General features: G+C 42.5%; 1 protein-coding gene across 2 annotated transcripts in view; it reads right to left on the bottom strand.

Annotated features, from left to right (window-relative positions):
* LOC135225744 (pleckstrin homology domain-containing family A member 3-like) overlaps positions 1-11,068 on the bottom strand; it is a 223,533-nt gene extending 212,465 nt beyond the window's left edge. For both annotated transcript variants that reach the window (XR_010317082.1, XM_064265139.1), the window contains exon 1: positions 10,930-11,068. Coding sequence is in view for 1 of the 2 variants with exons in the window: in XM_064265139.1 (XP_064121209.1) it covers positions 10,930-10,969 (40 nt within the window). In the remaining variant the exon portion in view is untranslated. The remainder of the gene's footprint in view (positions 1-10,929) is intronic.
* Between the last annotated feature and the right edge of the window lie 1,141 nt (positions 11,069-12,209).

Raw genomic sequence — 12,209 nt, 5'->3', positions numbered from 1 at the left:
CTGGTGCGCTCCAGATGATTTGTCAATGGGGCGTGACCACACTGTGACAAAACATTTTACCCTACTATGAGGGCGAAGCAAAAACATTACCACCTGACCTAGCCTATCTGGTTAAACTCGTAAAACCAAGGCTAATGGAGGAAGGCCGCTAATAAGGCGGCCTACCAAGACCACAAAAAACTAAAACACCTACATTAAAACATAATAAAAAATAAAAAATAAAAAGAAATAAAATTAAAAAGTCCAAACTAACATATTATTTTCTAAAAGATAGGAAGAGTGCTACTCTCTGTCCCCAATATATTGTCTGCTGCGACATATGGGCCCACAGAGTAGCAGTTCTATGTAATCCTCACTCCCGAAGGTAGTGAGAGGCAAACACTGAATTACTACGCCAAAATGTGGCATTCAAGATGTCATTGAGTGCCATGTTCTTTTGGAAGGCTACCGACGTAGAAATAGCCCTCAGTCCATGCGCATTCACCTTCAACACTTTCATATCACTGTCTTGACAGGATGAATGCACTTCCTTGATGGTGCCCCTCAAGAAAAAAGCCAAAGCATTCTTTGACACTGGTAACCTTGGCTTCCTGACCAAACACCACAAGTTATCAGAAGGACCTCTTATAACCTTGGTTCCTATCTTTTCAGACGGAGGGTTGACTTCCTAGCTATTGCTTAGGAGTCTGCTTCGTCTCAAGAGCCTCAGCGAGGATGTGACCTATGGGTAAGAGTTCTTGTGGTTTGCCGATGGGGTCTTATCCACTTACTCGGCAAGCCTAACTGGCATTTGTCAATGGGTGCTAATCCACTCATATGACCATATACCTATGCCTATTAGCATAATTAAGGAGCACAACACCGATCCCGATACACCTGATCCTAACACGAGGGTTAGCGCTTAATTTTAAAAGAGTTAACTAAAAATTAACTCACTAGTTTAAGGATCAGTTGTCGGCTCCCTATCCCAGCAACGTATCCGCAGACACGAACAACCAAGAGAAAAGGATCTCGTAGGTTGAATTGACATCCTTCGTGTAACGGGAGGTCAACACAGAATTGCATCTCCCGTAAGTGACAGCTCATATGTCCTTTATGACATATTTGTTATGGAACCAAGAAGAATTCATAAAAGCTTGCACTTCATGCATAGTTTTCAAACGGACTGGATATGAGGAACTTCAGAACTAAACATCCAAGTTCCAAGACGGCAACTTGGGTTGTTGAACCTTCATCTTTCGAAAGATCTCAAGAGATCGTGAAGGTCTCTGTTGTCCGCCAAGTCCAGGCCTCTGTGCCTAAGACAACTAAAAGCACACTCTTATAACCCATTCCTTGATTGTAGAGACTGCAAGTTTTAGATCCCTTCTCAGAAAAGGAAGTCAGCAATCTGGCTCACAGGTCGTGGTGGAGGAAAATGCCGTTCTTCTTGCACCAACTCCTGAAGACTATCCACTTCGATTGTACACTGCGTTGGAAAACGCTCTTCTTGCACTGGCGATAGCTTTCGCCATTGACGTATAGAAGCCTCTCGCTCTGGCCAACTTTGGATAGTCTGAATGCAGTCAGACTCAGAGCGAAGAGGCTTCTGTGGTACCTCTCGAAGTGGGGCTGTGAGTAGATCTGTCCTTACTGGAAGCGTCCTCGGGAAGTCTACTGCAAAGGCCATGACCTCTGTGAACCACTCTCTCGCAGGCCAGAACGGGGCGAACAAGTCATTCTCGTCCCTTCCGACACCGCAAACTTTCTCATGACTTCCCCTAAGATCTTTGGAACGGGGAAAGGCGTACAGGTCCATCCCGTCCAGTCCCGAGAAGTGTGTCTATCGTCACTGCAGCTGGGTCGAGTACTGGGGAGCAGTACAGTGGAAGCCTCTTCGTTCTGGACGTCGCAAAGATATCCACGAGCGGACGTCCCCATAACCCCCACAGCTCTTGGCATACCTCCAAAGCAGATCTACTCGTTGGCAGAAGTTGACCTCGTCTGCTGAGGAGATCTGCCCAGACATTCTCTACTCATGCTACAAACTTCGTAAGGATCATGACGTCCAGTGCCCTTGCCCACAACAAGATCTCCTTTGCCAGAGCAAAAAGGAACCGAGACTGTGTCCTCCCCTACTTCTTCAAGTACGCCAGAGCTGTGGTGTTGTCTGAGTTGACTTGGACTATTCGACGAGAGACTTTTTCTTGGAAAAACTGGAGAGCTAAAAAGATGGCTGCCATTTCCTTTAGGTTTATGTGCCAGGACACCTGTTCCCCTCTCCAGGTGCCTGCCACTTCTTTCCCCCTAATGATGCTTCCCATCCCGTGGTGGACGCGTCGGAGAACAACACTAGGTCGGGGCTCTGAAGCTTGAGAGACGCCCTCCGACAGCTACACTGGATCTAGCCAACATTTCAAGTGATGTTTTACCTCTCCTGAAATTTCCAAGATCATGTGTAGATTCTTGTTTTCTTTCCAATTGTACTTGAGAAAAAAATGTAACGGTCTGAGGTGCAGTCTCCCCAAGGAAACAAACTTCTCCAGCGAGGAAATGGTCCCCAGTTAGACTCATCCATTCCCTCACCGAGCACGAATCTTTCCTTAGGAAGGCTAACACTTGTCTAAGCCTTGCTGCTGACGTCCCTGGGACGGAAAAGCTCGAAAAGCCACTGAATCCATCTGAATCCCCAGATACACGATGGATTGGGTTGGGATCAGATGTGACTTTTCGAAATTCACCAGTAGTTCCAGGGACTTCACCAACGACTTAAGTTGTTTGAAAATCCTTCAGACACCGTGTTTGAGTGGAGGCATGAATGAGCCAGTCGTCCTTCGCAGATAACAATTGCGAAGGAGGAGACTGAGGGGCCGCAAGGCTGAAAACTATTCTTCAAAAGAGGCTCAAAGCCATCGAACCAAGACCTCTTCTTCTTCTCAACTGACACACGTTCGGGAAGATGGTACCGTGCTCTCTAGACAACCTCTGGAGAGCTGCATGAAAACTAGAGAGCAAGGCAACTGGCGAAAGAGCGGAACGAGGAGAAGGAGAAGGGACTGCCTTGTACTCTTGATTGGCAGCCTATCATCCTTCCTCTCGCGATGTGGCTTTGCCTTTCTCACTGCAATCAACAAAACAAGTTGTTGTTGCAAAGACACAATCATCCTTTTCGATGGAGAACATTCCTTCTCAGGCAAAAGGCTGATCCTTTGAGAAAGACGATGGGCGAGGGGAAGCCCTCCTCCTTCTCACATGGACCGCCAAGGATATATCTTAGGAGCGACCGAAGCGCTCAAAAGCATACTCATCGGAAGACGTCCTCTCCGGTGAAGATCGCAACACAGTAGAAAAGAGAGAGGACGTGAAGCGTCGTCCCTCCCGAGACCCTACATCATACATCTTAGCTCTCTTTTACTGCGGAAAGTCTTCCAATTGCCCAGGAGACGACTGCAAAGCAGAAGGAGCTAACGGACGAGAAGCGTCCCCCTCCGAGGAACCAAAGACGACGGCCGCCTGTGCGACCTATATCGTCTTCGTTTCTCCTCAGAGGGAGCGAGACCCTCCGAGAGTTCCAACTCCTGCGCGGGGAGGACGTCTCTGAAGACTAAAGTAATCTTTCAAGATTCAAATTCTATGAGATTATGAGCCATGACATCACCTATAGACGAATCTTGACTATGAGAGATGTTCAGAATCATTTCTAGATCATCTATGCTATTCAGTTTTTCTGCAATTCATTCATTCCCTCACCGAGCATGTTTCCTTCCCTAATAAGGCTGCGTTTCCCTTAAACAGGAGTAATTTGAAGACACTGTAGAAAGATTGCTTTGTTTATTTGTTTCTTCCTAAGTCTCCTTCCGAGATCCTTACTATTCTCTGATTCTCGGCGAATGTCTGAAGAAGCATTACGTTGTGCGTCATCCAAGCGTCCTGCCGAGCGTCGCGCTCGGCGCTGTCGTATTTGGCAGCGGAAGGAGTCCCCTTCATAATCGAGCAAGGGTACGTCTCGGCGAGCTAATTGACTGCATCTCTTGTGTTTCGAGGGAAATCATGTGTTGTTATGCCGCTGTAGACTCGGACAGAATTCTGTTACCATGCGTAAACAGAACCGAAAAAGGCTTAATACATATATATATACATACTACCATAATTTACACACATAACTATACATATATACATATATATATATATACATACATATATACATATATATACTATATACCTATATATATACATTACATATATACATATACTACATACACAAATATATATAATTTTTTTTTTTTTTTTTTTTTTTTTTTTTATGAAAAAATTCTCGCAAAGTGAAGATGTTCAGCCATGTATGCTAGAATTCCCTTCAACCCGAGGCTAAGGCCGTGATTGTAGGGTAGAAATACGGTTAGTCCGTCATCCCGCAGGAGAGAGAGAGACGTAACCTACTGCGCATAGCAAGACAATCAGATGGAACTGGATCGCACTGGCATTACGCATTAGTGACAGCAGACTCTGAGAACGTTCGTCGTTCTCGCACTGCTCTGCCTGAGTTGCCACCTACACCATTCTAACGATGAATAGGTTTCACTATCATTATAGCAGGAAACCAATAAACCATCCAACACTAGTATATTTAAGCGAAACTGAATTTGCTAAATATAAAAGGAGGCTAACTTGGTATTGTCATAACAATACCTTAAATGTTTAAAAATAGGGAAACCGGGCAACCCCTGAATAGTTGCAGGGAGAACCGATTAAATGTAATAAGAATAATCGTACTCTCGGTTGTCCTCCGTAGGAGTAACTATGGTATGAGTATATAACTTGAACCATACAACAGTTTGATCGTAATATGACGGTAAGGGCAAAAATAATATACTATGATACAACATCGCTTGTTCACCTTTACCCGGCAGATCTATATACATAATATTATCTGACTGGTAAGTTTTATGAACAACGTAGAGTATTTTAGACACTTGGACAGCTACCTCCCTACTACATTCTGCCTCACCGTAGGTAGGGAGAGCCATCACGCGGTAGTGTTTTGTCAATGAGAAAGTTATACGCTTACGCGATAGAATGAACACTCATGGCATTATCACTATTCTTCACTACACTACTATAACTTTCCAATGCAAACATGATTCCAGGCTACGCAGAGATTTAAGAATCACAGATAGGGTATTACCCTCCAAAGACACTATTGTAGGGCCCGAAGGCATCACAGGTCTTTGGAGGGATAAATTCTACTGGACGGGTAACTTGTGTTACACGCCTGGAGGAAGACCTCCTTACACTATCACGTTCTAGTTTACGTACCTATGATTCATAAGCCTTCCACGCAGAATCAGACATATTTTCACACTCGTTGCAGCGCTCATCAAACATACAAACATGTTTCCTACAATTCGCGCACACTGTATGAGGGTCTACCGAAGTTTTCGGTAGCCTAACCTTGCATTCTTCCACACAACATACTCTGGCTAGTCGAACTAGATCCAGACATCGTAAGTTTAAGGAAAAATCAAGCCAAAATAAAACAATCCACAATTAGCGTATGCCTAACCACCGATCCTAATCAAATAACCAAAAATCAATCGGATACTCAAGTGACCAAAAGAGTTCCAAAATCCAATGACGGAGGTGCAGAAAACACTTGTTGTCTGCACCGGCGACAGAAAATATCTGACAGAAAATGGGAATTGGTTCCTTACGCCCGCCTCCCAGCGGCGGGAATGGGTACTACCACTGGCCGACCACTGCTGTGTGCCGGGAGTTTTGAAATTCTGTCGGACTTCGGAGAATACGCTATATATATATCTGGCAGGTAAGATTCATGAACAAATAGGATTACTCATATCCAACTCGCTAATACGAGATCTACTGCTGCTCCTAGAAGAAGCTTTCCTAACTTTATCCTTTTCAAGCTTCCTCAAGTAGGAAGACAAAGACTTCCATTCATCCTCATTCAGCTTTTCACATTCATTACAAGGATTATTAAAGGTGCATTCATTCCCTCTACACTTCAAACATACCGTGTGAGGGTCTACCGCAGCTTTCGGTAGCCTCACCTTACACTCAGTCATACAACAAACTCTAAACATAGCAGTTTTCTTAGTATCAAACATCAGACACATGAATCCAAGAAAAATCCAAAGAAAAGTCCAATAACTATCCACAAATCGCGAATGCCAGGCCAAAAGATCGGGTACTTCACCAAAAGTCCGTAGAAACAATCCAGGGCGAAAACGAGAAAAGAATCCAACTGTCAAGAGGTACCGACAACAGGTGTGGTCGACACCGACGACAGAAAAAATCTGGCAAGAAAGGTATGTTGGTTCTTACACCCGCTTCCCCGCGGCGGGTAAGGTAGATCACCTGACCTACCTGTCGCGTTAGCCGCGAGTTTTGAATTCTGTCGTGACGTCAGAGACGTAAGCTAAGTATATGTCTGACAGGAAAGTTCATGTACAAAAAAGATAGTTTTCTTCGTCAGGTTCCTTAGTGCAGCAGACCGATGAGCTTCGTAGGGTGGTCCTGAAATCCATTTCATGACAATGTCTAGATTCCAAGAAATGGTATTAGCCAAAGCCTGCTAGTTCCTTCCTCCCCACCCATGCTTTGCCCTGCCACATGCCTCTTGCATCTGGCTTGGGCAGGTCACTTGCTGTACGAAGGAAGGGTACGTACCACTCTCTCTTGTTTGATGATTTGGTTGCTTGGGCTGGTGTCTTTCTTAGGGGGACCCTCACCCACACACCCACAGGCCACCCATTATTCTTACTGAGATTTCTGATGTTCCATGAGGTATTCAGTTGTCATTTGTTGAAGACCAGAAAAAGATGTGGCCTTTACTTGATATTCCTGGGAGTCCTCCTTCTAAAGCATTCCACAATCACCAGCCATGGGTAAGGGGGTTTCTCCTGCTCTTGCTGCTACTGCTTTGGTGCCCACCTTTGTGGCAGTTGCGTCTCTTCAACTGTAGCATCGTTGATTCCACCAGCTTCAACCAGTCATCTAATATTGGGGGTAAGTAAGCCAAAAGTAAGGAATGTGAAAAATTTTTCATGTTATTCTTCTTCCCCTTCCATAACTTCCTCTTCTACTTTCCCCAGCAGGAAGAAGAAGAAGAAGAAGAAGAAGAAGGGAACTTCAAGAAGGCCTTTCATAGCAGCCTTTCCAGTCTCTGGAGGATATAGTTGCCCTCAAACACTTGTGGGTGATTGACTAGCTTCTGACTGGCGTGGCATGGTCCTCATTGAGAATGCTCAGTACCACGTTATGGATCACTCAGACATGACGACTGCCTCTAACTCTTCCATATATGTTTAGCCCAGAAACACTTGGTTGAGCCATGCAGCCTACTCGAGTGTGCTAAGTCTGTGGACTACATGTGCAAGCAGCAGGCTTAGCCCTTCTTACCATATTTCTTTGGAAACACTTGGTAAAGCTTGTGCCAACTGCTCACTACACATGCTCAGTCTGTTGACTGTGTATGCAGGTAGCAGGTTATGGTCTTCTACACATGCTTTGCCAGAAGTGCACCTGCACTGCTCAATCCCTAGATCATGTATGTGCTGATAGGAATTCCATTTGTAACAGATCCCCTCACTGTGAACACCAACACTGGGATATTCAGTTTGATCACAACCACACCACTTACATTCACCTTGTGGTTCACAACAAGCTCATGGACTCAATTGCATGTCAGTGTGCTAATCTGTTCCCCTGTACCTTCCTCCCCACTCCTCAAAATAGTCAACAATCATACAGTAAACACAAATACTCATCAAATGTTCAACAGACAGTGCAGCAAAGAGTGCAGCAGGACCTCTACCTAGTTGATGGCTAAAGAAAAAGGGCTTGGAGACTTCACGGGTGAGGGGCAAACAGTTAACTACCATCTAACCAAGTTCAGCAAACATCTCCAGCTTGTTCTGAAGGATAATCCTCGAGAAAAGGTGGTGGTTTATATTTCTATTTAAACAACTATTATATCAAAGTCTATACACCAACTTGACAAGAATGTGAGTTTCAGGAATACACTAAGCATAGGCTGCCATGTATTAAGCATAAAACGTGATCACAGCAACTGATCATTTATAAGAAAAGTCAAGGTATACACACCATACCTTCACAAACAAGACAAAGCAAAAAACACAGACTATATCATATCTTACTTTCTTGGCTTCTTTCCCAATATTTATTCAACCTTGGGCTCTCTGGTGATGGGAGTGTCCCCTGCTTGAAAGTGAATTGTTCATGACAGTTTTTATCAACTGAGAGGTTTTCAACCTCTTTCATTTCAGTGCAGTTCAGCTGACTTAATTACTCTCAGGCTGACATCTGACCTTTGATAGAGACTAGGCCAATCCTACTTGTAGGTGATAATTGCCTGTTCAAATTAAAATATTGAAAGAAACTTAAGAATAGGTAGTCGTGCCGCCCGATTCCCGCCAGTCGTCAACTGGGACAGGTTCCTCATACATAAACAGACCTATCCTTTCCTATAATGCTAGAGCCTGATGTAACCAGCTCTTACCTACCTCACCTAACTTAGGGTGACATGCCCTAACCTGGCTGCTTTGCACCCCTTGGACCGCCCCAAAAAGACAGTGACCTGTCCTGGTTGGAAGTTGGCAGGAATCAGACTGTGTAACTACCTTTTGTAAAGTTTTACGAAATTTTGAAAAGGTCTTAAGCAGCATGAAAAGTGCAAGTTGTAACCTAACACAGTCTAAAACTGTTTTTCAATATTTAGTGTTACTTTTCTGTTTCTGGAAAAGTTTATGTTTTTCACCCTGTTGAAGTTTTGGATGTGCAGTCTGTCTGTGATATGATCCCATGCAATTTTATATAAGTGATTTGTGTGGCCTGAGTATACGTTAGGAGGATAGCTTATTTGTAGTGCAGAGTAAATTACTGTGGTACTTTTATTAATGGTACAGGATATTGGTACGGCAGCCGTATCTCCGATTGCGATAGATATTGGTATGGCAGTGAATTGCGCATGCGTCAACTTCAGACTTCCTGCCGTACAAATAACATAGTGTAGTTGGGGGTACGTCAGATTCTGTCAGTGGTGCCGTATAGCGCTATTGACTTGCTGTATGTACGGCAGTTTGCAAATCATGCAGCAGTTGCCGTACACTAATGCTAAGAGCTATAGGACGGCACTAGAGGATCAGCAACAGTAGTAATAGCTAATAATCGAACTGAATTGTTTCGCTGAACATGTTCAATTCAAAATGTCTGTGAAGCACCATACTGTCATCACCAAAGCACCAAAACATTTTGACAGTAAATGAAAATATAAAAAAATCACAATACGTAATATTTAAACATTACTTAGATTTTGACTATATACATGAAAAATAAAGCTAAACTAATCTATCTGTGTACTTCATATTTAAATTTGAATCTCCTCTGAACCATGTAATAATACATCAGTTTTCCCCCGAAAAACAGGTGTTCAGGTTTCAACGAGCTGAAAAAAGCAATAGACGTCTATGAAGAGTCAAACTTCCAGAAATTGTAAAGTATCCATAGGTCACGAATGATCGATTCGGCCCTGAAAAAGAGCTCCAGATAGGAGATTCAAAGAAGACTTGAAGTACACAGAAATCATGCTCTGCTGTATTCATGGTAGTAAGGAAAACTACCAAGTCGATCCTCTGGTAAACGGCCTAATTAATCGTAAGTCATCATCCAAATCAGGTCTATATTAACAGTATGTTTCCCATATTGGACACACTAAGCTTCAAATCTTATTTGAATCTCCTCTTCGGAGTTCTTTTCAGGACCGATTCGATCGTTCGTGACCTACGGATACAATTTCTGGAAGTTTGACTCTTCGTAGACGTCTATTGCCTTTTTCAGCTTGCTGAAACCTGAAAATATGTTTTTCAGCAAAAACTGAAGCATTATTACACAATTCACGTTGCTAGGTCGTCATTTTCTTGCTGTCACTGATATGCCTGAGGCGGTCGCGGTAAACAAGGGTTCGAGCATGCGCAATCAGGGATACGGCTGCCGTACAAATATCCAGTTCGTTTATTAATAGGCAATTACCTTTGAACATCAATTGTGAAGACAAGAGAAAATGATTTTGAATGGGGAAGCTTTGATGGATGGCTTAACCCATATTCCTAAAGGTGTTGCTAGGAGAAAACCTAACAGTAATAGGTAGTTAGGCTAGAGAGGTTGGACAGCAAGGTTGAGATAGAATGCACATTAGACTACCTATTGATCCTAACCCACAATAAGGCACCACGACCATTAACTACCAGGCTAATACCTATAGGTATCCCTAGTACTAGCCTAGGTAGTAGCTAGAGGATGGGACCCTAAGCCTACCTGTAACCTACCAAGTAGGCCTCGAGCCTTCTCCAGTATTTTAGTCATTGCATTTTGGAATGGACACACAGCTCTTTAGCATTGCTGTCATTTTATTGTTTGACAAAAGGGGTCTAGGTAAATATACTCACAGGTAAAGAAGACACTTGACCCTAAGCCACCCAAGTATAGGTAGAAAGTTTGATTTTTGCCTCCCATAACAAGGATACCTACTAGCTACCTAGCTACTTACCTAGGTAGGCTAGGTACCTACTAGTAGGTATAAGGTACTACTACCTACCTACTAGCTATAGCCTAGTATAGGCTAGTAGGCAGTGTCGATTCAGACCACAGCAACTTCTGTACGATTAGTATACTATTTGCCTTCAATGTCCCACCAAATATTGCCTGGTCTGTGATTTACACCTTCATTATAACGGATATTACTATGTGTTCATAAGTACGGTCCATTCTGCCACATCAACACAAGATCCCGAGTGATCATCATCCAGTGCAGCTTGCAATTCAGTCTGTTCCTCACAGGTGGTTCATTATTTCCACAAGAGACTGATCACTCGCCATATAATTATAAACATTAGACCCTCATTTTCGTCTTACCATTCCAGTAGTTTGTCCATTTGTACAGAATACCCTCCATTTGGTAGTTCAACGTCTGCAATACAAGTTCAGCGACACAATAACAATGATCCCAGCGAAGACCAAATTTCTGGCGAGAATACGCTAAAAAAATAGCGAGGTTCCCTTTCACCGTGTTTCTTCCTCTTCACACCTTTTTACAATCGCATTTCCAATTTGACGCTCACAGCAAGTTTTAACTTTTTTTTTTTATTTTTTTTTTTTTACTTCAGTAGATAGATGAAGTAACATAAATATAGGAATTTAGATGTACGGGATATTAGAATTACGTACAGCATTAACTTTTACACTTTTCTATAATCAATATTTCAAGCAATTATGAGTCTTGTAATTTTCCTTAAAATTTATTATATCTCGACTAGTATTTTTTGAATATTTATTATAACGCTGACCATTCTCTTACTTTCTGAATATATATATGTTAATGACTTTCTATGGAGTTGAAAGTAATAATTGTATTGACCCATGATATTTTTTACGCAAATAGAATGTCATAAAGCCTAATCTTTATTGTTCAAACCCAATTTGAGTTAGGGAAGTGTGCACGAAAAATTTTGGTTAGAAACTGAGTTTAGGCTAAAATTTTGGCTAGAAATCTGGTGTTCTCGGGATTCCTTCCCTGCCACCTAATGCCACTGACAGCTGTTAATGTTTACATTGACCAAGCCACAGCGAAACAAATGACGTCATATATCCTACGTAGCGTTCATTATGACGTCTGAATTAAAATGCCGTATATTATTATCGTATTATTCAGTATATCATAGAACACACTTATAAAGTAAGTCACACGATGTAATTAGAATTCAAGAGGTCAAAATGTCACATTTACAGAAAAAGCACTTACTTGACAGTACAATCGCCAACAACACTTATATTAAACATTTTAAACAGTTCAGCATAACGTCTAATTAACTCATTGAACGTAGGCTTACACCATATTTCCCAAAAAATCTAATATGTTTTTATGGTATCCTACCATTTGTCGGTTACTAACTCTGTTTCGAGTGTAGTCGAAAATGTAGTAAGACGAATTACAACAACACGGTTACAAAGAAACGGAAATGATCAAACGATTAAATTTAGCATATCTAAAGAGTCCATATATTTAACTACGTTCCTAAGATTCGGAACCTTTCCCATTAACAACGACGGAGGAGAAAAGCTAGAAGGGAAGTACGTGACTTTAATTGACATGTAGGTGTTTGCGTACGATTGCGAAAGGGACTCTACCGTTGGAT

The sequence above is a fragment of the Macrobrachium nipponense genome, chromosome 13, assembly GCF_015104395.2.
Source record: "Macrobrachium nipponense isolate FS-2020 chromosome 13, ASM1510439v2, whole genome shotgun sequence".
Taxonomy (NCBI): domain Eukaryota; kingdom Metazoa; phylum Arthropoda; class Malacostraca; order Decapoda; family Palaemonidae; genus Macrobrachium; species Macrobrachium nipponense.
Note: the sequence above shows the minus strand (reverse complement) of the source record. Positions and strands in the feature narration are given on the sequence as shown.